We start from the raw sequence: 27,194 nt of genomic DNA on the forward strand, positions 1-27,194 counted from the left end.
CATCCCATGAAATGTACTTTGTAAAAGGAAGGTCCTTTTCTATGTGTAATTGCCAGATGTAAGTGCAAGCTTTTAGAAAATTAGAAAAAGCTTTCAAGAAACTTGTTGCTGTGACAAAAGCTTTCTGCAAGCGCCACTGCGTAGTTCGATTAACGGTGTCAGAGATGGGACTGGGTTTTCAGAAGCAATCGCGTCAGTTCCAAGAGTCCCATGGATCATTTGATTGCTGCGATGGTCTCTCGCAACTTGCCAGCAATAACTTGTTGATACCCTTCACGAAGCAGAAGCTGCTTTTCCTTCTGCAATCAACAATTTTCTCTCAGAAGCACCTTTCATTTTGATGACCCATATATGGGCAACTTTGCACTTGCCCTGCTCGAACAAACTGCAAAAAACTCGGAGCAGAGAAGCCCATTCTAGAACTGCTGATGGCGAATGCCGATCTACTTTTTTTTTTTTTGCTAATAATGGGACAGCATTCCATCACTAGGATCCCCTGTTGTTTGCTAAATTGAGATGGACCACACCAAGGATAAGAATATCCGCTACTAAAAAGAATATTATATATATATATATATATATATATATATATATATATATATATATATATATATATATATATACTGTGTCATTGTGTGTGTATGAATTCAGAGAACTACAAATATGACTGCAATTACCGTAGGTATGCCGTCCAAATAGAATAGCATGAGGACCAAGTCAATTACCTCCGCACGCGACATAGGTGCCATACACCACATTTTTCTACACCCCGTGGCGGTTAAGTCAAGAAAACAAACAGTTTTTCCGCTACGAAGAAATCCATGATAGAAAATAATGGGCATAGGCAGACCTAAGCGGTTGTCACAGTGGGGCTCTGCCACGCATGGAAGATCAAGATTAATTCGATTCTCATAAGCTATAGATGTACCAATCTAAGGTCAAGAAAGTACGTCCAACGGGTTAACTATGGTTATTTTCAGGAGGAGCTCACCTCTCTAGTTACTGTCACGTATATTCAGGCCAGTACAATAAAGGTGCATAAGAAATGGAGGGGGGTTTTAGTGATCTCCTGCCTACCGCAGCTTACTGTTGCAAAAATTAGCTGGTTATGGCAGCTTTAGCCATCATTCTCAACATCATGAACGGAGGGAACAGCCACCCTTAAGAAATTAACTCGGAATTGGTACGTTTCCAACTGTTGATATCATTTTTGGACAGTTTGTTTGGCCCACCGGATCAACGCACATAGGAGAAAGCTGCTAATCAATATTTGAGCAAAAAGCAGACTGGTTCATTTTGCAATATATGTTGCTATGCATATCGTATCACGCTGATGATCGTATTCACTGTAAGGGGGCAAAAATTGGTAGCATAATTTCTACGGTGTTGCTGCGGAGGTATCACCACCAATCTCATCATAGAGGTATACGTGCATCGTTGCAGTTAACTTTGTCGACTGTCACTTGCAGATGCAAAAATCGATCATCATGTGTCATGGTTACCACCATCAAAGTGCATGGGTTTTCTTGTGATGCTGAAGGTACCATGAAACGTAACCATGGTTTTAGTGCTCATGAGTTGAAACTTCACTATCATCCCCACTACTCATGAGCTCAATTGCTCTCTTCTTCTCACCTTTTCCATTAATAGAGGAGCAAATTGTGATCCCTATCCTTGAAGATGCGTCTGATGGTTCATTTTCTTTCCATGAACTTGAACACCATTTTTTCCTTCCAAACTTTCTCATTTCAACATCATTGTCAACCTCTATAATCTTACCTTCCTGCATATTTGAACTCTTCATTCTTGTCTTGAGCTTCTCTGTGTGATCACTGCCCTCCTCCTCTTCGCTCAAAAGAATGACTTCTTTGGTTCTTTTGCATTTTTTACTACTTGAACAATGGAGAACTCTTGCATTAGGAGGAAGAGACATTTAGTGGGACAGTGCAACAAGAGAAAACAGTTCAGGAGGATGGATGGAGAGAGAAAGAGAGAGTTTCTGCTGGTATGGAATAACGTGCTTCAGCTGGCCTCCAATGAGAGAGTATCTGCTGGCAAGATGGAAAAAAAAAAGTGAAGAGAAATTTAGCGGGAGAAAGGGAGAGAGTTTTTGTAAGAGAAGAAAAATGGAATAGCGTGAAATCGAACAAAAGAAGAAAAAGAAAAAAAATGGAATAACGTGAGAGTGACACGTTTGACGCCTTCCCAGCTGCCCCGCACAGGACAACACGCAACTAAACGTCTGATAGTTGAGGAGGAAGAAACTCAACGTATGAGAGAAGAAGAAGAAGACCGGGAAAAGGCGACTCCCTTAATAAAGCGCATAAAAGACAGTAACCATGGTTTTAGTCCTCGGTACTTCATCTCCTTTGATTCTGACCAGTTATCCAGAAGACAAATTGGTAACACAATAAAAAACATGCTGAGGCTACAAATGGATTTTCACTTGGAAAAGGATGCCCGGAGAGAGCATTCTGCAATTTTATTTCACACCATTGTCAGATTATACATACAATGAAAGAATGAATCGCTATGCGCAATATACCAGGCCAGCAGACGACAGCCTCAAGACCCAAACAGACGGGGCTGTCAGGAAAGATACTAACAATTAGGTAACTTCCAAAGCTGCCTCCTCACATATTTACACTTTGTACATCATCCTATTCTTCAAGCAAAGAATTGTTGGAACTGTACACCTGCACGCACCAAACTGAGTTAACACAACACATACAACGAAAATAGCGAAATGAGGAGAGAATACAATAAGAGGCTATGCTTTTCTAAGAATGGCTAACTTACATAATACAAGCTGTTATCAGCCATAAAACAAATATATGAAGCACTTCTACCTCTGCACAGAGAAAATGTAGGATCAGAAACAGGTGTAGCAAATACTAATGTAATGGCTGACAAACATGGAGTATTAAATATGCTATATCAAGAGAGAAGGAAAAGAAGTTACAGAAAAAAGTATAATACCATGGGTTTATGATGCAGACTAGAGGGACCAGAATACTTCTCCATAGATTCTCTCTTGCGCTCTGGATCGAGGCTGAAACATAAAAATGATTTATTGGACACCAAAAGTACAGGATCCATATGAAGAATCCAAAAATATGCTTACCTGTTTCTTACACCGAGGAGAGCACAATGTATTGCACCAACTGCTGCAGTAGCAGGAGCCACAGCAGCAGCAGGGGCAGACTTGGCAGCACTTGCCAGAGCTGATCCAGCACTCGCACCACGGTTGTATGACTTCATGGGATTTCCAACCAACGCAGATGCAGACTTTCCAAAACCATGAGCAAGGGTTTTGTATGCCTGTCAATTTCAAGAGGAATGAAAACTATCACTTGGAACAAACTGAGCATATCTGAGATTAACAAAATCTAATAGCTGACAGTCAATGGTGGTTTCACACAGTAACAAAATTGTAAATAATGCCTGTTTTCCAGATTTAGAAACATGCTTTTACTGCAGGAAAGGATGTAACTAGTAAAACCAGATAGAAGACTCGGCACAATTACCTGTTGTACTCCTTCTTGTGCATTATTTGGCTGATTGACTCGCACAGCAGCATCTTCTCTGTCTCTAGAAGCTGTGTGTACTGAAGGTGGCACATTTTGAAGAATATACTCTGTCTGAAGAAGCATATCATGGGCTCCACCAGCCAAGTGTACACCTAAAGCAACCGCTTCAAGTGATACACTCCTAAGAAATGTAATGGCACCTGAGGATCATGACGCTTATCATTAACATAAAACACAGCCACGTCCAACATTAAAGCAGTACTAGTAGTAAACAAAGTAGAAAATACAAATTTACTGTCATCCACAAACCATATAATCATAATAGTCAGAATGGTTGAGTAACGTCAAATTTTCATCCATTGTTCTTTAACTGTGCTTTTAGACCCAGAATTTAAAAAAAAAAATTGGTTCTTCCCAGGTTTTCTCTCTTACCTCTCCTCTCCTCCCCTCTCCTCTCCTGGACCTCATCCTCTTGTTTGATCTCTTTCTTTATCTCTTATTTCTTAAATTGCCATTACGCTGTCTCAAAAGTGACCAAACTTTTACTGATCTTATTATTTCCTAAATCACCATTATGCTGCTTAGAGGAGTGACCAACTTTCATGGATCTTGCAAATAATCAATATGTGTTTTGTGTACATAGGCCTCACCAAGATCGATAGTAAGCAACAGATCCTATTGGATCCTCAGGGAAAGGAAAGCTTTGTGGATGCAAGTTTGCCACAAAATAGATAAGCAGCGTCCATCCATTGGATTATACCTCTTTGTAAACCCTTGAGCAGCTTGTGGTCCTTCCTGTAGTTTGTAACCGGTAATGATATCAACTTAGCAGCCCCAGAGCCAACAGAACACAAGGACCTAACTGGAACCAACCCTTTAATTAACTCACGGACCTGCAAAATAGTATATGTGTCTACATAAGGGGAAGCAACAGTAAAATTGAAACTAATGAACTACCTATTTCATACTTTCTCTAAGCATAAAAGGTTCAACAAACCTGATTATGAGAGATATCTTCCAACCATTCACCAATTACTGTTTCACAAACACTATTCCATCCATAAATGCCAGCAGCATGGACATACTTGAGTCGTAACTCAATTCCCTGAATAAAATATTCAGCACCAACCATTAGTCAACATGAACTAGTCTACTGAAAACACCTATACAGATGCATAAGTCCTAAGAACTGGTATCCTGATGCAGTAATGCGAGGTCCTCACTCTAATTCCCAGGAAATGCAAATCAAAGAGGACTAGAAAGCAAACTGAATGAACGAAAGAAAAGAAGAGAACTTAAAAAAAATAAAATTAGGGTTTAAAATTGATCAATCTACAATATTCCTCTCAAAGAACAATCATGTCTTAAATAGCACAGTTTAACAATTTTGATTTTGGATCCAAGTTAGAAAATAAAAGTGTGCTAGGAATAACTCAAATAGAACCAATTAAAAAGCAGATCCAACTTTCAGTCTAATCCAAAAGATCAGCTCTGTGTCACACCCTCAAACTGCAAATGAAGCATGAAAAAGAACAAAAAAGGGAATTGGTCAAGAAGAATACAGTGAAGACCTACAATTCAACTTTTGGCTGCAGTTTGCTATTAAGAGATCTGTCTGATAAGATTGTCAAACCATGGCCGAGGAAAAGAATACAGAGGAGATTCCAAAATAAAGAAAAAAGAGGGAGAAGAAGAGGAGGTGGCAGGTGCAGAAGACTATAGAATGTAATGGACCAGAATTGCCACCCTTTCATATCCTTATGAAGAAGAACTGGGCTGAATGCTGAACTCATACTGAATACATAACATAGAACCTCTGCACCTTTGACAAAACATGAATAAATCTTAATATTAACTGTCTGGCAGCAACTATCCCAATGGTTGCCCTCAGACAAAACCCACCCTTTAAACTAGGAACACAAAGTGCTTTGTACTTGAACCAGTAATGTCTCATTCTCTTACAAATTGGATGTAGAGGCATGTCTCTTTTTTCCTATTGAAAGTAAAAGTCATAATTCTTCTGAAAGTGATTGCAATCTAAGTTGCATTGCACCTCCAGATTGACAACCGCCATTACAGAAGAAATAAAACAATTCCACAAGTTCAAACATAGAGAGCAGCATCACCTTCCAAGGAACCAGATTAAGAAGCTCAACATAGTTACCCCCACCAAGTGCTGCCAAATCAACATGTTGAGGGATGTAATCCACACGCAGAATACTTGGATAGATGTCACATTTCTGAAAAAATAAATGTGAGTAAAAATACTGTAATTAAAATAGTTATAATGACCAGCTGAACAAAATCCTGGGCACTTCTCTAACAGTGTAAGAAACAATCACATTCACCATGCCAAAGAAGTTTGAAAGTGAAACAAAGAATACATGACAATAAATCAGAGAATATTTGTATAGAGGAAAGGCTAAAAGGTACACAGCACACCAAGATGAACTAAGAAATTGATGGGCTTAGATAGCTAAGTTTGCAAAATTAATTTCAGAATACTACTAGGTCCCGTTCAGGAAAACATTTTAAACAAGGTAAACTAAAGAAACCAACTGAGTACCTGAAAAAAAGGAAGCAATGCCTCCTCAACGACATTAAGTTGACTAACACTGGTTGCAAATGTACAAGGCCTACCCAGGTCATTGGGAACAGAAGAAAATTGGTCACTGGAAGGATGTCCATGTGAAAAGAACGAAACTAAGAAATCAACTTGACTTTGATGCAGATGTAGCCGTAAAGGAAGCAATGAAAGTTTCAGCCTGCAGACAATAGAAATAACCAGATTAGTTGGTTTAAGGCTAGAAATATTTTTTAAGATGCAAATGATCAAAAATTTGTTTCCATTTTTATGCTTTGAAGAAAGAACTACTTTTGACAACTCAAACGACAAACCTTTGCAGTGATGGAGAAGAAAACCAAATGAGTTCTTAAAGCAATAGGTACAGTTGTAAAAGTCCTATGGTTAAAAAATTGAACAAACTCAAGGCAAATAGCTACGATTACTTGACAGTGGAGACCAGTTGTAACTTCTAAATAGCAAACAGTTTTTCTCTCATCAAATGGGTTAACTGGATAAAGCAAGAGTATGATCAATTGCATCAGCAATGATGCTTGTTATAGAAGCAAAAGGGAGGTCCAACCTGGACCTTTTTCATGACCAAAGATGTATTCTCTTCACACTAGACTTGCGTTCAAGAAAACAAAAGAAAGAGAAACAAAATACGAGCATTCCTCTTAAGATAATAGTGAAAAGATAATGTATAATATGTCTGCAAGTGAAGATCTAACCTGTATTCTTCAAGAGGTATCAGCGGATCTGGCTTAACAGTCTCTAAAATCAAATCTACTGCTTTTGCATGGCTCTCTCTAGGATGAAGTTTAGAATGATAGTATCCCAGAATCTTCAAAATGCACAAAATAGATGAATTTGTCATTTTGCCAGTTTAATGTGCTCAGGAAAACTCAAGAACAATGGAATTTCAAAAAACCAACAAAATAAAGGTTTAATCAGGCAGTGTAAAAATGTACCATCTTCCATGGGGCCTCTTTACTGCTATCATATACATGGACATCCTGAATAGATATCGAGAGATTTGATACATTAAGTTTCCCATTAGGGAAAATATCATATTTAATGTTCATCCCCAACAATGACAGCTCTAGGCACTTGGCAGTGTCACGTCCAATTGTTTTTGAGACCTCTGAACCGTTGCACGAAGAGCTGGACCAATCAGATCCTGCAAACATTGCCCATGTAACATTGACATTTTCAAGAATAATCCTTCCTTTGCTCTTTAACTCCTCTGCAACTGAAGCAAAAGAACTAAAGGAGTACTCAGAACTGGCTGAATCTATACATCCTTCATGATGGTTCACAATGGGGACATGATTTTCAACAATACAGAACGAGCCATCTTCATACCATCCACTCTTCCCATTATCCACATTATTTGCAGAACCAGTAGCCCTAGATGAAGGACCTGCGTCACTGTGTTTGTGATACCCACCAGGATTTTGTGCAGAAAATGTATCTAGCACATAGTAGTCATCTATAAATTCTGGCAAGCAATTGGGAGAGGGTTTACTGAGATTTCCTTGTTCAGGCTGATGCAGTAAATTACTTGAGGCATTTAGTGGAGCATTACCATTTTTAGACGTATGTAGGAAGCATTTGTTATCTGAAACAGTTTCACTGGATGGAGGATGATTGCTCAAAGATTCAGATGGGCCCAAAGATTGGGCTGCTTCCTCACGAAAGACATCATCTAGTATCTCATCCATTAGACCAAGTGGTGACGAGTTATTATCCTCGTCTGTAACCTGCACAATAAGAGGAGATTTAGATGTATCCCCACCAAAAGCTTTTGTTTCATCTCTGTCATTGTTGGCTTGCATGACAATATTCCATCGAGTCTGTAAGTGCAGCACAGATTCTGTTAAATCAGGTGCAAAAAGCTGCTGAAGCTGGTTGCCTAAGCAAATCAAACCAGCCATAGTATCATGGCATGTATTGATTTTGACATGACAACCAGAGCAGGTTAGTTGCCAAGTGCCATCGTCCGAGTCGGTCTCCAAAATCACTTCCACTAATGTCTCCCCAGCAACTTTAACATAGTTGTTTGCACGGAGATGCCTTACATCATAATCTACCAAATTCCACAAAGCAGGAAGATCAGAAAGAAGAAGGCCAATATCTTGAATCCCGATCTTATAATCACTAGATGTTGCACCATCAGAGTTTCTACTCGAAACATATAATGAAGCTGCAGCAAGAAGACATGCCACACCTTGCTCTCCAATCTTGCCAGTGCATTTCATGGGATCTGGACACGCAGATTTAAGCCCCTCTTTACCAGCCTTAACTCCCTTTTGGTAAGGCTCGTAACTCAAAGCAACATCCACAAGTTCCAGAAAAAAGGATGATTCATAGACCTTTTCCTTCTGAGAAAATTTTTTTTGCCTATCAGCGTCAGAACTGCATGCACCATCACCAGCAGGAACACAAAAGAAGGATGATAAAGCCGCTAACCAATCCAAACGACCACCTGGAGCAACAAGGGTCCCACATTTGAGAGTTATTGAGGTTGACATTTGCATATCTGGATAACTGAGATGTACAATGGAAGTACCAGCAAATCCAGATGATAAAGCATTGGCACCACCTCCATCACCCCGACGCATCGCAGAATTCCTGGCACAGACAAGCATTATATCCTCACTTGTTCCTGCAACCTCTCCAGCTGTCTTAACAATGGAACCCCAAAGCTCACCTTCACCATGGCTTACCCATAGAATGCTTGAGCTAGGCATGCCACCAATATTTGAACCAGAAAGCAATTCAAAATTCTGAACCGTCAGACATGTACTAGCCCAAGAACCTGGAAGCTCCTTTTGGATTGATGTATTCACATCTAACGCCTCCTCCAATTTGACTGAAATGTCTAGCACATCGCATTCTAAAAGAAATGATGACTGAGAAAACTTGACATCATGTGATTGCAGTTTGTCCTTTGAAAAGTCCTCCCTGGTATTCACATCATTTTTTGCTGAGCCGCCATTGGAAAAGACACCCAGTACTTGGCTTATGAGATGCACCAGCAGTGCATACTCTGTGTGGCCAAGACTGACAATGGCTCGTGCAAAATGGACGCGGAAGGAAAAACCTGAAGCAGAAATCAATTCCTGGTGTACTTGGGAACTTATACCTTCTTGATCACTGACAGTAGCTACAGACGCATACTCACACTTCTTCCTGGAATCTTTGTTCCTAGAGAAGTTTCTTGAAGTAGCCATATCCCATGCTCTCTTTGCTATACGCATGTCTGTGACTGCATCTACATTCCAAATCATAAAGACACCAGAGCATTTGCCACAACTTCCTGCAATGGAAGAGAAAATCTCTTTTGCAGAAAAAGATTGCTCATTATAGACAAATAAGTTTCCCTCAGAAGTGTTTCTATCAGGCTTTGAAATTAGATATACACTGAAGCTACCAATATTTAAATGAATAGACGTGGAAGGCATGTAATTGGAGCTGCCTCCTGAACATCCATTCTGCACATGAAAAGTCTCTCCTGCGCTATCTGTCCTCTCTGATGGACACAGGTCAAAAACAGCAAAGTTGTTATGGAAATAAAGGCTTCTGGAATCCCCATATCTTTGGAGAGGAAAGCACACAATTGTTCTTGTTTCAGCAAGAACGATATTGCCTTGAACACTTACCACTGTAGGGTTTGCCATATCTTCACTTGTTTGATCAAACCCTTTACGATCCTGACGACCATGAGATGATGCATCTGAAGTTCCACCAAAATTTGGAACAGCAGTTTTCCGAATTTGATTGCATAGGTCCAATAGCATATTGACAGTGTTCAGGTTTACCCACATTATGGTGGGTGGAAGATGGGCAAAGAACGATGTTGATGCCCTTAGTTTCCCATTTGCATGCCGAGATATCACAGAAATCAGATGCTCAGAGGAAGTACTTGTTCTCAAAATATTCATCTTCACATACTTGGCCCTCGCAATAGGTCTGTGATCATCTCCTTGCACCTTGGTATCAACAGGCTCCAAGTGTAAATTTGCAACCACAGTATCCGACCGACTCACATTTTTCAACATATCAGGAGGATCTTCAAATGAAAAAGGGAATGGTGGAAGAGCACCCTGAATCTCTGACTGCAAAGAATGGACCAAATTCACCTCTCTAAATAGTTCGTCCCCATTAACCAACAAGCCCGAATCTGTAGCTTTGCCCTCAAACTTAAAGCAATCATTGACCATGATCTGCTTCAGTACCGCTTCAAACTTTACTTGTTGGGGAAAAATCTGTTGCCTTTGCCAGAAACTCAACATCAATTCAACCAACGAAATAGAACAGAAAAAGTACTTCATAAAAGAAAATCAATGTATTAAATCTCTGCAATAATTACCTGGAAAATGACATTAAGTCCTTGAAGGTTTGCTTCTAAATAATGCACAGAACTATAAAAACAAGTCTTTTGATCTGGCAACATATTTTTTTGCTCCAGATGCAGAGATTCTACATCAGAATTCATGTTGTTGACGTACATGTTTTCCCCAGAGCTCTTCATGCCATTACATCCATTTTGTGTTTCATCATGGAAAGATAGAATGATGGACACTCCAGCAATTGTCGCATTTATATTTGTTTGAACATGCTGCTGCTCTGTACAAACAAGCAAGCAACAGGATCAGAAACCAGTTTTAGAACCATGATTAATTAAGATGCCAGTGCCACTGTTTACAGAAATCTCACACTAAAATGCATGTAAAACAGAAGTTACAGAACAACATAATAGCATGATAAGATATGAAAAAATATTATAAACTTATAAGAGCAATCAGTATTGATCGCGATTTATGGCCCGATCTACAACTTCATTACCGAGAGAGACTTGTTAAAAAATAAAGCTCATTACATCCTTTAGAATCAAAAAAATTGCAAAAAGAAGGTACACGGCAGTGGAAAGACCACTAATCAATCTGGGAGACGGAAACTAATGAAATGCATAAAGGCTTTCCAGAATTTTGGCATAAATTGCATGTTTCTCAATCAGAGTCACGATATACTTGACAATTGATACATGATGACCTCAAAGCAGCAGCAACTTCAATCAACAATTGGCCCCAAACTTTATAAGTTGACACATGGCAGAAAAGGTTCTCAAACAGACATAAAGAAATAAATAAAAAGGTTGATGTGATGAAAGACAACTATCAAGATTAAAGTATTCGTTAAGAGGACTTCTGCTTGAATGGATACACCTGGCATTTACTGTTTAGAAATTGTGGACCTACTCCTGGATTAGACAATGATAGTTAAAGGTTGTTGATTAGTCAGCTTTGTCAACATATAAGTTCACTGTTTGACGTCTTGAGAAAGTTTGAGTCTGGTGATCATTTTTCATAAACTCTACAAGTTTCTTCACCATTTATCTTCATTAGTATTTTATATTTCTTAAAATGTTAGCCTGGTTTGAATTCTCAACAGGCTTTTCATTATATGATGATATGAGAAACTCATGTTTTAAAACATTACTGTAATGGTCTCTACAACATTGTCGTTCAAGAGTTGAATCATCAAGAAGGATAAAGACAACTAAGTACCTCTCTTATAGAAGCAAGTTGTGTTGTTAGACTAGATAGGAGCTATGTCACATAGGTACGGGTACGGGTGCCGGTACTGACCCTTTTCAAAAAACTTGGGTGCGGGGGCTACGGCCTTATATATATATATATATATATATATATATAACTTGGGTGCGGAGGGTACGGCCTTATATATATATATATTATATATATATATATATAAACAATAAGAAATACTTAGAAAATATGTATCAAAATAAAGAATATACGTCAACATAAACAAATAAATAACATAGAAAACATATATCAACGGCTCTTGCAGCAGTGTGTTTAAGAAATCTATGAGAAACTTTAAACATATGGACAACCAAGCAGCCCCCTAGTCAAATATGAAAATCAATCAAATTTTCACATGAAAGAATAGAATAAAAAAGTAAGGTGGAAAAAATTAAATCAAAGTAAAATTAAGCAGTTTGGGTCTATAGGTACCCAAGTGTCAAAGTATCCATTTTGGGTATGGGTACGGTGACACGGGTACGTGGACCTTACTGAAGTAACCATGTGACTTAGGATAGGAGCCTATGGTAGTGTGGGAGGTGCCAAGCAGAAAATGTAAGAGGGGAACACACAGGAACAAGGGTAAATCAACCACCTGTGGCTTAAAGAGGGGAAAATGGTTACAAACACAGTCAACCTCCTTCAAGCACTTGATGTTGTTGAAGTACAATGGCAAAGAAGCAAAACAAAAGAGGCCTCTCCAAACATCAAATCACCTCATTAGAATCTTAGACTAAGTAGAGGCTTATAACAGACAGGAAGGTGATGAGTAAAAAAGGTGAAACTAAAAGGGGAACCACAGATGAAAGAGGGAAAAGCAATCAGCTGTAGGCTGTAGCTCAAAGAGGGGAAACACGGATCCAAAGAACCTCCTTCAAGCAGGTGATGTTGCTGACTGAATTCAGAAGTAAATTGCTAATATTGTATGTAGGATTTCAAATAAACAAATCTTCGTTGTTCAGTTTCCAACTACTAACTCCTATTTTTGCTAATGAAAAGGACCCATCATTGCATGGCAGTTGGCACAAGCATGTGATGCAGTCTTCATGTACTTGACATTGTTGTCTTCACCTAATTCATGTAGTTGGTTGTCGACCTGGTTGCCAGCTAGCTCCAGTAGCTGCCAACTAGTCCTTTGACATACTGGTAGGCATTCAAACAACTAAAGTTAATCACGGGGGTCTCTCTCCTGACAAATACATTTCCTTCTCCTTCCATCTTTTTTTCTTTTTAGTTCCTTTTTCTTTGTTTTTCTTCTTTTTCTCTTTTTCATTTTTTCTTCTCTCTTTCTTCAATGTTGTTGGAACTTTCACTTCTTTTCATTTCCACCATGCAGAAAATTCTAAAGATGCACAAAATTTTGAATCTTTTTACTTCCTCTATGTCATGACTTATTAACATTGTCACAAATATCATTCTCAGGAAAATCACGGCAACCAACAGACATGTAAACTAGGCTTTTTAGAGTAAACTAGTCTTTTTAGAGGATCTAAAGACACGCAACCAACATATGATTTTGACCATACAGCCATGTCAAGTGGTCAAATAAACATCACTACATCCAACATTAGAGCTTCTTACAACTTCCTAAATAGTCCAGTCACGAACTAGTAGCCACATTCCAGGATATGACACCAAAAACTATAGCAAGAGATGACATTCAAAACCATCTTGGTGCTTACCTAAAAAATTAACAACAATTATTGCCATCCAAGTATGTTTATGGTGCATAAATAGACAATGAGTAAAAGATTTGTTCAATTCTAATGCACTTATGCAAATGAGATCAAATTAACAATGACATAGACAAGTGGAGAATAGCATTTAGAATGTTATCAGTCTCAGGGCGATGATGTGCTTACCAGTTGGGATATGCAAGGAACCAGAAGCAAGGGAGGAAGCAGCAGAAATTGTACTGAAAACAGAGCACGTCCAGTTCCATATACCGCTGCTACTAAGAGCAGACTGAGAGCTTATACCATCCAGACAGTCAAAGAACTGATTGACACTGTAAAGCCACAAGACCAAAATCGTTAGACTACTGCCAGTGAAGCAGTTTAATTAGCAATCAAAAGCAATCCAAAAGCTTGGTTTAAGCTTATAAGAAAAACAGATTGCAGTGCCAGATCAAAAAGGATTTAGAAGAACATGAACTAGAATCAACCTTGCCCCAAAATCAGGCTCTACTTCTGCTCCAGCATTTTTGTCTTTGATAATACCCACTGGCACCCAGTCAAGTATTAAACGTGTGCCAGGAATTGACTCATTTGGTAAAGTTTCAACACCAATATGAGAGTTCATATTTGTTACTAACCTGTCACTAGTAGGTATTAATTTGTCAGCATCTAACACATGAAACCAAAATAAAGGGGCGATAGTCAGATCCAAACCTTAAACCTGTTTCGGAACCCACGGCCTTACAATTTGTGCTTCCATTGTCATTTCTCCCAATGAACTTGAAAGAATCCCACAAGAAAATGATAAACTGTATGGAGCTAGGATAAAACCTTAGCTCAACTGGATCAATATGGAATTCTGCATCTACCTTACTAATGTCCAAAGAGCCATTTTTCCATGGCATGCTTAGTTTCAAAGTTCCACAGAGACCATTTTCTCCAGTAAAGACAGGAATTGGAGGCACAAAAGGCTTACAGCTCTGACTAATACCGAATCCTGAGGCATCTGAGAAGTCTGACTGACTCTCTTCATCAATCACCTGAAGAAGTTCCACTGTTGCGCCATGGAATGTCACGAAATTTGTCAACTTTGTCATCCCCAGGAAACCATCACTCTGTGAACCTGAGTCTGAATGTGTCTGCACACTTTCAGACAGGCATGTGCCATATGCCAATTCTGTGATATGGAAAACCATGATTCTGTAGATATGTGACGTCTTTCCAGCTTTTTTTGGGTTAGGATCTAATGCAACTAACAAATTGTTTACTTTTACATGGAAATTGGAAAGCAAACACTTCACCAAATTTGCTATTGTCTTCACTCCTTCATGAACATCTGAAGGAGTGAATGTAGCATCTTGATGGATCCTACTGTCGCTAATCTTGACACGACTACCCGAAATTGATGGTTTTTCAACTCTGTGGGATCGCATATGTTCAACAGCCCCTGGGACTTCTTCAACCGACTGTTGTGAAAGTACAATCTCAAGATCCTTTATTTCAACCTCACAGTTGCTTACATTCCATGGTATTTTGACTGATAAAGAACCAATTGATCCATCTTTGACCATGATAGGGTTCATTCCTAGCTGCAAAAATGAAAGGAAGCATATGTATCATATTCCCCTGCGCTGGTCACATGAAGTAGTCTCGTACATATGCTGAAAATATGTTACTGAAAGATGATGACATGGTATCGTGCATTAGCTAATATTTTCAGCTGTCGGGTTGAACCTTGTACCTGAATACTGTGAAAATCTTACAAAAACAACATGCTAAATTTTTTTAGATAGCATAGAAGTTACCATCAATAAAATTTTTGTTTTGGCTTCCATACCGAGGCATAGTCCAAAAAATTGAATAAATACAGTTCCTCCTAAATAAAATTTGCACTCAACCCAGAACTAATATCTTCTTGAAGAAGCATCACGCCACCAACCGAATTTGCACGAGTGAATAACGCCAAACAACCAAAGCAACTTGAGAAGCTCCAAAATTGTAAAATTCTAAACATGGAGAGAAAACTAAAATACAATCACGCCTCCAACTGAATTTGCAAGAGTGAATAACGCCAAACAACCATAGCTACTTGAGAAGCTCCAGAATTGAAAAATTCCAAACATGGAGAGAAAACTAAAATACAATCACCAAAAAAGCCCTCGAAAACCAACTACGAATTGAACCCGAAGCAAAACAATCACGCCAGCAGAAACAAGTGCAGCAGTAAAATCGATGTCACGATTCATGCACTCATAGGTTGCAGAATTCGACAAAAACAAGCCAGCTTTTCCCAACCCACGAGTCAGTTTCTGGAAAGGAAACAAAACCGTCGACGCTGGCAACAACATTAACCGACCAATTCAGACAGGGAAGAAGGAAAAAAAAAAAGACGGCGCACCTTCTGATTGAGGTATTCGACGTTCAGAGCGAGGTCATGAAGCTCGATCGAGCCGGCGCCCAGCTGGACATCCAATTGGTCGAGGTCGAGATCCCCCAGGATGATCTTCCCAAGCTTCTTCTTCAAGATAAATCTGAAGACGTGCTTCAGCGCCCATCGCGACAACATGGCGCCGACGACCCACCGGAATCCAACGTGAATTCCGTCCACTAAACCCTAGCTCCGCACGGTACTGCGAAAGAGGAAGAAGATAATATTACCCATCCGCAACCAGCGGAGATGGAAGGGGGCGAAGTTTTTATTCTCTCTCGAACGCGATAGGCACAAATAAGAAAAGCAATCATCAAAAAAAGGAGGGGGAGGGAAGGTCGGACCCGATTCGACTCGTTTGATATTATACCGAATCAGTTTCGGATGGGATCGCTGGCACTTGCGTCCCGACGTAGGAATGAGTAGGTACCGTACCGGATTCTTTGGTGCTAGACCTGTAAGTATATGGTTGACAGGACAGGGAAAAAGACTAGCATTTCGGTTATATAACATTAATTACCTGCAAAGGTGGTTAATGGCTAGAATTCAAAATATACAACTAAAATACAGTTGTCATGTAAATATCATGTAAATTTTAGTCCCTATTTATGATGCAGCAACAATTTATAGTGTTTTTAGCAATGATTTGTTGTACTTTTAAGAATGGTTTTTAAAATTTTTACCGTTCGGCAACAAAAAAAAAAAATAATCTCTCTCTCTCCCTATATAATATATATATACACACACAAAAAAAAAAGATCCTTACATGCTATATCAGTAAGAAATATTCTTAGTCGTTGATCTTTTGGTTGAGATAAAATGAAGGAGAAAAGGGATAAAATATTTTAGTTATATATAACTAATTAATAACTTTTCTCATTGATTTTATCTCAATCATTCATCTTGAAAAAATGAATGGCTATGATGAATTTTTGTGTGTGTCCGCACCTAAGGGCCTCATCATGTCTACCAATTTCTTTATATATTTATATATAGGCTGTAAAAATGAATTGATTCCGACTCGGCCCTGTAAAGCATACTATTACACAGGGTGTGTTTTTTTTTTTTTTGTTTGCTCAAATTTCCCATACCAGAGGAAGTCAACAAAGTTGTTGAAAATAAGCGGTTCCCAGATATTCCGTTTCAGCAACTTTCACCGGTGGAGGAGGGAATTTTTATTCATATTGCACAGTAACATCCACATTTCTGTTGCCTGAATTTCTTCTAAGCAAAGAAATTTTTACGAAAACAATGAAAAAAAGTAAAATTTGAAACTTTCACAGGGTTGCAAGCAACAACAAGTAGTTGGATTGATCAATTGGCAATTAATTGATCCTTCAAGCAAAACGTTAAGATTTAACATAAAGTTCTCCAAAATTTTATAAAGTATACCATATTTTGAAACCTGAAGCTTCAGAATTTTTGGTAAACTGTGGAGGTCAAGACTTTCAAGTTCATGAGATCAAGAGATAAATCAGATTTTGGCAACACTGCATTTTGCAACGGATATTTTTTTCCCCATAGAATTTTATCCAGTTCCATACACGGTGGACATTATTTCAAGGATTTTAATCTATGCCCATCATACACGAGACACAAATTTTATCCATGGACATTTATCTCTTGGTAACTATACCATGGATTTTTGTTCATGAAATTTTGTCGGTGGCCATCCCCAAGAGACAAATTGGGTACGACTACTTAAGGACTTGATGTGGGCCTAATAAGAAGCGCGTCGGCAAGCTGATGCTAATATGAACCAAAATTGCCAAGCGTTCATGTTTCTTTTGGCCTTTTAAGCAAATGAAATTAGGGTTGCAGATATCTTGGATCTCAAACACCGAAATGCACTAAAAATTTGGTCCCAAACAAATCGTATGCTGTTAAAAATGATAATTCCTATAAGTGTTATGCCTTTGTGTCTTAATTGGTGGAGTGTGGAACCTAAGTTGAAGGATGCACGGCTGACACTCGATGACTATGCATTCGAGGATCCTGAAAGCAGCAAGAATGAGGGAGTCTTCAACCCTCTTTTTCACTAATGTTTTATGTTTATGAGCGTCGGATATCCGTCGTATTTCAAAGAATATTCAATATCACGTTCAAACTTAATTACCAGTTGGATATGACGTCTCTTACCAGTCCCAGCTCTTTGGATTCGTGTTCACTAATATATCAGATTGACATCTTTGTGCCCTATGCAAGTACCCTACCCAGCGTTGGAGAACCCACAAATTTGATTGCCTTAACAGACATCTTCTTGTGGATGGAAGCTCATGTTGATAACTAATTAGCATGTTACTACTGTCTCATGAATAGGCTTGAAAGATTGGGGCAGATCCAAACAAAACCCCAAGAGCTCCACCTAATTTTAGTTTTCACAAGAGGAAATGTTCACAGGTCATTGGCAAATTGAGATTCATACCGCAATTCTGCACTGGAAGAAATCTGGGTTTTATTGGCCAAATTATATACTCAGGAAGGACACGAAAATACTCTGGTTTTGGATGGTAGATCCTCTTAACTGCCAATCAGATACCTTGGATTTTCTCCTTTCTCTAACTTGTTTGCATCAGAGGGCGCCAAAGGATGAGCCAGAAGGTCAACTATTAATTTTTAAATTTGATCATCATACTGCAAATCGGACACAAGACATATTTGTTCTTTTATTTTTCTGTTTTGGTAGGGTTGGTTGGTCTTGCTAGGATCGTCAAAATTATCCGATTGTAGTGTCCAGCACAGGCCTATATTGTCGCACCCACGTGGACTAACAGCTTGAGATACAAAGAGACTCGGTCCTCGATGAGTCCAGTCCAAATTTGTTTGATGTTTGAGTCGGAGACCGAATGCCCGTCTCAGGCATAAATATATTCAAGTGGATATGAACCCATTTTTAACAAGATGGATGGCACCGGCGAATATTTTGCTGCCCATAGATTACAAGAAGCGAGTATATGTATAAATATATACAACGTACAACAGCAAAGGGCAGAGTAACAAGACTCAAAACTGAGAAGGAAAGAGAAAAAGGATGATAAGAGAAAAAAGAATAGATATCAACGAAGAAAGAAGAGGAAGAAAAAGAAAAAAATTTCCTTGCCTTCTCGCATCCATCAAAAGAGCGGGTTCCCAAGCTTACAGTAGCAACAAAAACGTGACAATGAGCGGCATTGCTGTCGTCGCGTGCTTTTTCCTGGGCGGTGAAACTTGGGAAATACGGGCAGACCTTCGAACTTATTGCCCAGTTTGCGCTGACGATCCCACTGAGGCCTTTTCCTCCCCCCGCACGTCGTACTTCTCAAATACCTTCTCCCGGTTTTCTGACCACCAAGTCTCCGCTTGGCGCTCGGAAAACCTTTTCCGGCTGGGAAAATTCATCACAGCCGTTAGATAAAGGGACTCAAAAACAACGAGTGGAAACAAGCAAAAACCAGGAAAATCACCTGACCTCTGCTGAAAATGATTTTAAAAGGAGAAAAAAAAATCCTAGGATGACTAACAAAAAAGGATTTAGAAGAAAATAGGTAATAAAGTTGTTGAATGACTACCTGAATCTCACTCGCTTGATATCCTTGGTGCCGTCCCGAAGTGCCAACAAGGTTATATATACACCAGGTTCATACTGTTCAATCCATTCGGCTTCGACCTGATTACCACCAGCCAACGTGGGGATGGAGCCCTTTGTGCCATTCTGGACGGGTTCGGACTCTGCTCGCGTAGTTCCTGTTGAACTCTTTGCTAGTGGCAAATTTTCTTCACCATTTTGCATTGTTGAGTTTTCTGGCTCTCTCAAATGAGAATTTGTGCTGTTGGTTGCAACTCGATCATCTCCCAGCGAGTGTGTCTGGCCTGAAAGGCCAGTTAAATTTGGAGGTTCTGCAGGTTGATAGTGGTTTGCATGGACATGGTGTTGGTTCTCTTCACTGGCAGCAGGTCGGTGAACGGTGCTAGGCTCCACCCCATTGGGCACGTACATTGGTCTCAAACCGTCGTTGTCATAAACTCCAGGTGGGAGCCTCTCAGCCATATCCTTTAGCTAAACCCCATTAAAAAAAAAAAAAGATAATCATATTAGCACGAAATCAAGAATGCAGTGACCATTAGTACAATAAGCAAACAAAATCAGGGAATGGTAGCAGTAGCACAAATTCATTGCTTAAGCACCCTACACAACTGCCTGCTGATGACGCATATATGGATTAGACAAAATCATGTCCAAAGCGATTTGATCAAAGAAAAGGACTGGATGAGATGTGAAGAGACATCGGACACGTGGTTGCAGTTTGCTAACTTTTCAAGGGCATACAGAAGCAGAGCCTCCAGTGAATCATCGGTCCCCTTAAGGATATCACCATGTGAAAAAGCGGGTATTTTAATATTCTGAAAGGTAGACAACAGTTGCGTGAGGTAGCTGGACGGCTCACATTGTCGTAACCAGGAGAATGTACTCAAGCAAAGAAGTGACCCCCATGTTACGTTCTTTGATAATAAAATGGGAAGGGAGATTAACTCCCAGAAGTCTTCCATCGGAAAGAAGCGACCCCCATGTGAGCATCATGCCTTAAAAACAAACTTCTCATATTCTCATCTGGTAAGTGAGCCCTAATCATGCGAAATTCAACATTAACAATGTGTGCAAATGCCCAAGATCCATTATTATGTATAGTTAACTTACTAATGAAAGGCTTCTAGATTTTCTGTTTTCTAAAGGCCAATATTCCAGGGTAGCTTAGTATTATGTCGTAACCTAACCGCAGAAATAACTTAACACGTAGCTGCAGAAATAACTTAACACGTGTTCTAATATCACTATACCAAACCCACAAAAGGCGTAGTAGACTGTCTGCCCTTCCAAAGCTATAGCACGTCGGTTTAGTAACCTATATTAGCCCTTCAAATACCACCCTCCTGAAAGAGTGTGCTATTTATCACTCAAGAACATGGCATTTTAAAACAGATTAATGATTAACCATACATCCTCCATATATGGGTCTTTCACCATCAATTGCGTGCATGCACCATCATACCACAGATGTCATTCTTTCTATTGTTTTAGAACATTTCTGCAGGAATGGAACTACAAGGTCTATAACACAGATTAGCAAAGATGACAAAAAATTTACCTGTGCAGTTAAGGATTTAATTACTTCTTTAGCTGCCTTGCACTTTGCAGATTCTTCAGCAGCCAGTGACATAGCCTCCTGAGCCTTTTTTGCAGATTTCTGCAGCTCATATTCTTGGAATTCACATTTTTGCCTGAGACTCTCAACCTAGAGGACAAGAGCGAAGACATACAAAATGATGATGATATCCACTGGAGAAAGAAAAAATCCGATATGCAAGTAATTCCTTTACCTGGGTCCGTAACTTCTGCACTTCCTGACTCAAAAGTTCATTTGTCCTTTTAAGTCCATCAGCAATACTTTTAGAAAAGGAAAGCCCTCCTCCTGTTGGAACAGGGGTCACAGAACGAGGAGGACTGGACTTCCTTGAAAAAGGTGACACAGCTCGAGAATTCATCACAGATTGCAGAGCTGGAGTGCTCAATGGCTTGGGAATAACACGAGCTACTGCACCTGGTAAAGAAATGTCTTTAAACTGTAACAAAGCAGCCATCTGTGAAGGTAGAATTGGCGACAAGGAATCAGGTTTCTTGCCATGTCTGTTTGCTTTGCTGTCTGTATATTCAACAAGGTCCGATTTAGAAGATTTGATCTCAAGCCTGTCTAACCTGTCTTTGTTTTCGCCCGATAGACGAGGTACAACACTCTTTTTGTTATTACCACCACCTTCTGATATTTTGCTAAGTTTGAAGTAACAAGAATCACAAACACGATATGCTTTTCCAGGGTTAGGAGACAAAGCTGCTCTTAATGCTTTTTTGGAGCTGCAGGAATGACAATGAACAAGCCCACAATTGTAGCAATGATGTTTCTTTCTCGTAAAGCCAAATGCCTGCCTGCATGCTGAGCATTGCGATTGGTCATTGGCAGATACCCACCTATGAAGACATATAGCAGCAGTAAAGTTTGAGCCACAACAGATGTGTTTAACGTGCCTATCTTTCAGGGCTTCAACAAGTGTGGGTGATTTCCGATCTTCAATATCCCCATGGCCTAATCTTCCATTAGCTCCTTTTCCCCAAGTATAGACTTCATTTCTTGACGTCAAGGCGGCAACGTGGTAGGAACCACAGGAAATTTCTTCAATGGATTCACTTACAAGCTTATCTTCTATTAAACAAGGTACCTTGCCATCAGACTGAGGGTTGCCAAGCTGACCATAAACAGTACTGCCCATGGTGAAAACATGCCCCGATGTAGTCAGTCCAACTGTAAGGCTATGTCCACATGCCACCTTATGAAAGTTATACTCAATAAGGGAAGGCACACAAGTAGGAACAGTCCGTGTCTCTTTGTCTCCATGGCCAAGACGGTTCTTGTCTCCATCGCCCCAGGTGAACAACTTACCTGAGGAAAGGCTAGCACTAGATTGTGTCACAATGACCTCTACAACTGCAGCAGTATGCCATACTCCACATGCCACTGCAATTGTCCTCAGCCCCTTCAAAGATTCAACTTCCTTTGGGAACCAAACACTTGCTCGGTCACCATGCCCCAAGACACCAAAGGTCCCATCACCAAAAGTAAATAATTGCCCAGTTGAAGTTATTAAGGCAGTATGCCATGCACCACAAGAAACTGCCGCAACCTGGATTCCTTCCAGAGGTCCACAAACTCTCTTGGGTATCCAGTGGCTAACATCACTGCCATGGCCAAGAAGTCCGGCATTATGTGTGCCATCACCCCATGTGAAAAGATCACCGGCCAGAGTAACTGCACAAGTATGGAACTCACCACAAGCGACAAAATCAACATTACAAGCTGCAAATGACTCGATAAGCCGAGGCTGACTAGCGTCCATTAAAACCCCATGCCCAAGCCGGCCACCAGATTCCTCACCCCAGGTATAAACTTCACCTTGTCTGCTGACAAGTGCAGCATGTCTACCCCCACAAGAAACACCATGAACATCCAACAAAATGTTTGATTCAAGAGGCCTAGGAACCAATAGGTCAATCCTAGGAGCTCTACCATTAACATTATTCAGAGAAGCATCAGACAAGATTTGCCCCCAGACGTACACATCTCCTAAAGCATCACAATCGTCCTGAGCAGAACCCTGACTAGAAGAGCTAGGGGCACTTGAAACACTGACTCGGTATACATCTGAACTTGCTCCTCTAACTTGCATATTTGTATTATCTATCCCTACATCTGATCTAACTGAAGTCGTCACACTCTCAAAAGATTGAGCTCTCCTCGAGTTTTCTATGCTCACACTGGTGGAACTTTTCTGAGAGCTGATCTCTATGGTGTTACCAAGCGAAATTTCGCTTGGACTGCTAGATGTGAGAACACAATTATCCTGAAAATTTACCATGAATATGGACATCACTGTAAAGTTGGGAATTTTTCATCAATTTATTTATCAAGATTTAGCACAGGGGACTCCAAAAGGCTTAAAGCAAAAATCAAAGCAGAAAACAACATTTTTTCGAAACCAAATATTATTTTCCATAGATGCTACAAATATATACATATGACATATCATTTGTATATATGTATGTATATACACATGCAAAGCATGAATACACACAGCCCCACAACACACACATATAAATAATATGGTCAGCAGCACAAGGTGACATGAAACAGAAAAGAGCAACTGCAACTATCAATAAAAATATGGCAGTCAAACTAGAGAAAAAGTTTACATCAAAATATAGGCCTCCATCACTCCGGCCATCTATTTTTGACCGCCCCCTTTGGCCAGAAGAAATCAATGCCTTCAGTCCAGCAAACCAAACTTCAGCCTCAATCTTATCCTTGCAGATCTACAGAACCGAATAGAAGATATATTTTGCTAAGAATCAGATAATTTTGACTTAGAGAAGCCAAGCATAAAAAAAAGCAAAAAAGAACTTACCAGATCAAGAGACTGCTCACCATTGTCATAGATCAACGAAAAGGACAGATAATCCTTCTCAGGGCATAAATTTCGCTTGAAAATTGGCTGGAAAAAGCATTCGTGAAATTTTATTAATAGAGACAAGGATCTTCTCCGACAAAAAAGTTTTCTTTCTTCAGAATGTAAGAGACTTTAACTATATTTGAAACAGAAGCCAATCAAATTCTTCTTAAACACTAACAAGAATTTCAATAATCAAACAAGTGACTAACCGTTCTTTGTCCAGGAACAATTTTGGAGATTGATGCAATCTTTAGCTTTTTTTCTTCACCACTTGAAAACCAGATCAAAGTTGATTCATCCTAAAAAGCAGATAGTCCAATAAATTAGGAATTTATAGGAGATTAAGGAACCAGAGGTCCCAAGTTGTGATGTAAATGTCTCAGCAGACACATGATTCATACTAAATACTGCTGTAAAACTATAAATAAAATCTGAGAATATCTTAACATAGCAATGTACAATGACTGCTATGAACTGAAAATGAGCCCTTTCATCTGTTCATGTAAAATTTACCATGTCCACGTGTCCAAAAATTTTGAAAATTGCCGTGTCCCCGTACCCGCACCCATGTGACATAGATATGTATATGTATTTGTTGTGTACAGTTAGAGAGATAGAGATACTTCCAATAGAAAGAAAAAGGATGTGAGAGCATAAATGCATCAAAAAGTAGAAGCACTGAGCAATCACAAAAATCATACAACAAAGAAAATTATATCATGTTAAAAATTTGAACATTCAGTCAAATCCTAGAAAAGTGATCAACATGTAAAGATAATGGCCTACACACAAAATTGAAAATGAAAAATGTATTGATGCAAAGCGTGATTATCTGTGATAATCTTCTAAACACTAAGCAGTCCTGTTTTCAGATGGCCAAGATGAAGGATGACATTGAGGCACTTAATATGGAACTCTGCATCAGAATTATGCAACCCTTAAGTAGTTGAAATCTCTTATTTAACTTTAAATTGGAATTCAACACACTCATCAGGCAATGGGCTTTCCACTCACACATATATTTTGGAGTGTCTATCTTCCTATTCATATTGTATGCCTCATTCCCTGATTTCCATTGTTCTTTATCTCACACTAATAGCACGGACACAGAAATTTGTGGAATGCAGTAGGAATGAAGATTCTCTTTCCGTATAACATACAGGAAATAACTGTCATTTACTGCACCCATTTTATTGACGAATAACACTTCGATTAACCATCTTGTGCATTGATGAAACGCAAAATTTTCTGCTCTTAAAACCCAGATAGCAATATGCTAAATCAGAAAGGAGATATAGCAAGAAATAAGTATCCGAACAAGAGATAAAGACAACGAAGGAGATAGAAACCTACTTTAGAAAGTCTAAATGGGCAGAACTTTGGCTTCCCCTTGCGGCCATACTTCAGCAACTGAGTGCCTTTCTTCAAAGCAATAAGGGCCTTAAAACAGAGAAATATTAAAAAAAAAATCAGCCAAATAAAAGCAGAAAATGTACGAGGTAGAAAAAAGATAGCCGGATAAAAAATTCCAGATTTTAACTGCATGAACAAGGCATCTAGAGTGACTTATTATTCCACACAACAAAAACTAAAAAGCAAGTAAATGATATAGAAGATAACAATCATTTGCTCTTAATTGTTCACAGTTGCAAATATTCTAAAGTACATAAACCACAAATTTCTTCTGGAAGCCAAGGTAGTCCATAATCAGATGCGCTAGCAGAACCCGATGCTCGAAGTCGCAGATCATCGATACAGCAAGAAAGAACCGTACACAGCAAAAAATCCAGCGTCACCAGAGCGGATGAACAAGTACCAAGAAGTTCCACTGACGTTTCTCTCTGTAATCCATTGTCATACAGTTGATCACTAGCTTTAAAATTCTCGGAAAACCGTTCTCCAAACCACATCAGAACAATGGCAATGCATCATGATCAAATACAGTTTTTATCCTCTGACACTGTGAAATGTGAAAGACTTACTCAGGGCTCCCTCTCCACTCCCTTTTTCCGTAGGAAAAAAAAAAGAGCAAACTGAAGAGAACACAAACCTAATAAAAGGAATTCATACAAATAGCATATGCAAGATGGTAAAATGTAAATACATTCCGAGAAAGTAAAAATTATAAATCCGTGGCTCCATTTAGCATACAAAACCTTGAACAAGAATGAAAACAGAGTAACAGGATGATCGTTTTGCCTCCGTAAAAGTACGTTCTCGGTTCAACTTTTTCAATTTTTCGATCTTAGTCTACCATGTGAATCAAATAACTTGGAACACGAAGAAGAAGCCCACAATGTCAAAGAAACAAACTCTCAAACCTTCAAGAAACCTTCAAAGGGTGCGGCACCTCTCGCATTTCAAAGTCACAAACAACTCTACCTCATCCAAGTCAATGAGGGGAGAGGCACAGAAAACACGATAAAAGAGGGACGAAGTCGGAGAAAAATGAAAGATCAAATCACCTGCTCGATATCTCGCTCAGAACTCCCATAGCTAGCAAGATCTGCCATTCCATGTGAGACACTTTGCCGCCTGACGCCACCGCCCGCCGAGCACAACCCGTTCGACCACCCCGCATCAGGTTCCGCCGCTCCGGGACGCGGTTCTTCATAGACTCCACAGCCTCCACCGGCGGATTGACATCAATCTCCGATCTCAGAAGCCCTATCACCACAAAAAACTGCGAGAAACCCTAGTCCTCCACAACTCTCCCAGCTAGAAATACTCTTCCTTGCTTCCGCGCCACAGTCCCCCACTCTCCTCGCCGCGAAAAATCACTGAAGCGGGAAGACACATGCAGCGCTTTCACGGGATATCCACTAAGGGAAAAAAAGAGGAGCAATGCTCCGCAATGAAGGTACGGGAAGCATCCACGTCGAGTCTTCTGATCAAACGGCTGGTACAGGCAGGTGGCCGGAGGAGTCAGACTCCGGCGGTGAAGAGAGGGAAAAAAGATCGCCGGAGAACTCGGATTCCGGTCGTAAAGAAACAGAGAAAATATAGGAAAAATGCAAAAAAAAATAGCAAATAAATTACAAAATGAGATATAAGAGAGAGCGGAAGTGCAGTAAACGCTCGCACGGAAACGGAAGACTCTTTCTCTCTCTTCCTCCCTCTTTCTTCCTCTCCCGAAATGATCGCGCCCGGGGTCCTTGTGCCCGTAGTAACTTGGGTCTGATCTCGTCAGCCTGCGTTACGAAACTACCCTCCGTTTTAACTTTTATTACCTTCTTGTATTGCCTATTCTCTCTCTTTCGTCCTCTCGCCGGCGGAAAATTAGAGGAGGCTGGTTGAGTTTCATCTGAAATTCGGAATAACTCTTGACTTCTTTATTATTTCTATTAACCT

The 27,194-nt window shown here is 39.7% G+C and overlaps 2 protein-coding genes across 3 annotated transcripts; both read right to left on the reverse strand.

Annotated features, from left to right (window-relative positions):
- Nucleotides 1–2,439: 2,439 nt before the first annotated feature.
- LOC116252507 (autophagy-related protein 2) lies at nt 2,440–16,083 on the reverse strand. 2 transcript variants are annotated; one of them, XM_031626828.2, is made up of 16 exons: nt 15,780–16,083; nt 14,096–14,970; nt 13,870–14,019; nt 13,568–13,713; nt 10,469–10,725; nt 7,065–10,364; nt 6,825–6,937; nt 6,097–6,295; nt 5,657–5,770; nt 4,528–4,635; nt 4,291–4,423; nt 3,528–3,730; nt 3,125–3,321; nt 2,980–3,052; nt 2,800–2,851; nt 2,440–2,696 (listed from the first exon to the last, which is right to left on the reverse strand). In XM_031626828.2, exons 1-15 carry the CDS (start codon nt 15,945–15,947, stop codon nt 2,846–2,848), a joined length of 6,042 nt encoding a protein of 2,013 aa, XP_031482688.1. In that variant the 5' UTR covers nt 15,948–16,083; the 3' UTR covers nt 2,440–2,696; nt 2,800–2,845. The 2 variants fall into 2 exon arrangements, with proteins under 2 accessions (XP_031482688.1, XP_031482681.1); XM_031626821.2 differs by having other exon boundaries at nt 13,870–14,025.
- A 2,616-nt stretch (nt 16,084–18,699) lies between these two features.
- LOC116257934 (PH, RCC1 and FYVE domains-containing protein 1-like) lies at nt 18,700–26,974 on the reverse strand. The gene is made up of 9 exons (XM_031634958.1): nt 26,309–26,974; nt 25,197–25,283; nt 24,053–24,142; nt 23,799–23,885; nt 23,587–23,706; nt 21,165–23,237; nt 20,933–21,079; nt 19,358–19,845; nt 18,700–19,173 (listed from the first exon to the last, which is right to left on the reverse strand). Exons 1-9 carry the CDS (start codon nt 26,354–26,356, stop codon nt 19,044–19,046), a joined length of 3,270 nt encoding a protein of 1,089 aa, XP_031490818.1. The 5' UTR covers nt 26,357–26,974; the 3' UTR covers nt 18,700–19,043.
- Between the last annotated feature and the right edge of the window lie 220 nt (nt 26,975–27,194).

The sequence above is a fragment of the Nymphaea colorata genome, chromosome 1 (assembly GCF_008831285.2).
Source record: "Nymphaea colorata isolate Beijing-Zhang1983 chromosome 1, ASM883128v2, whole genome shotgun sequence".
In the NCBI taxonomy this organism is placed as follows: domain Eukaryota; kingdom Viridiplantae; phylum Streptophyta; class Magnoliopsida; order Nymphaeales; family Nymphaeaceae; genus Nymphaea; species Nymphaea colorata.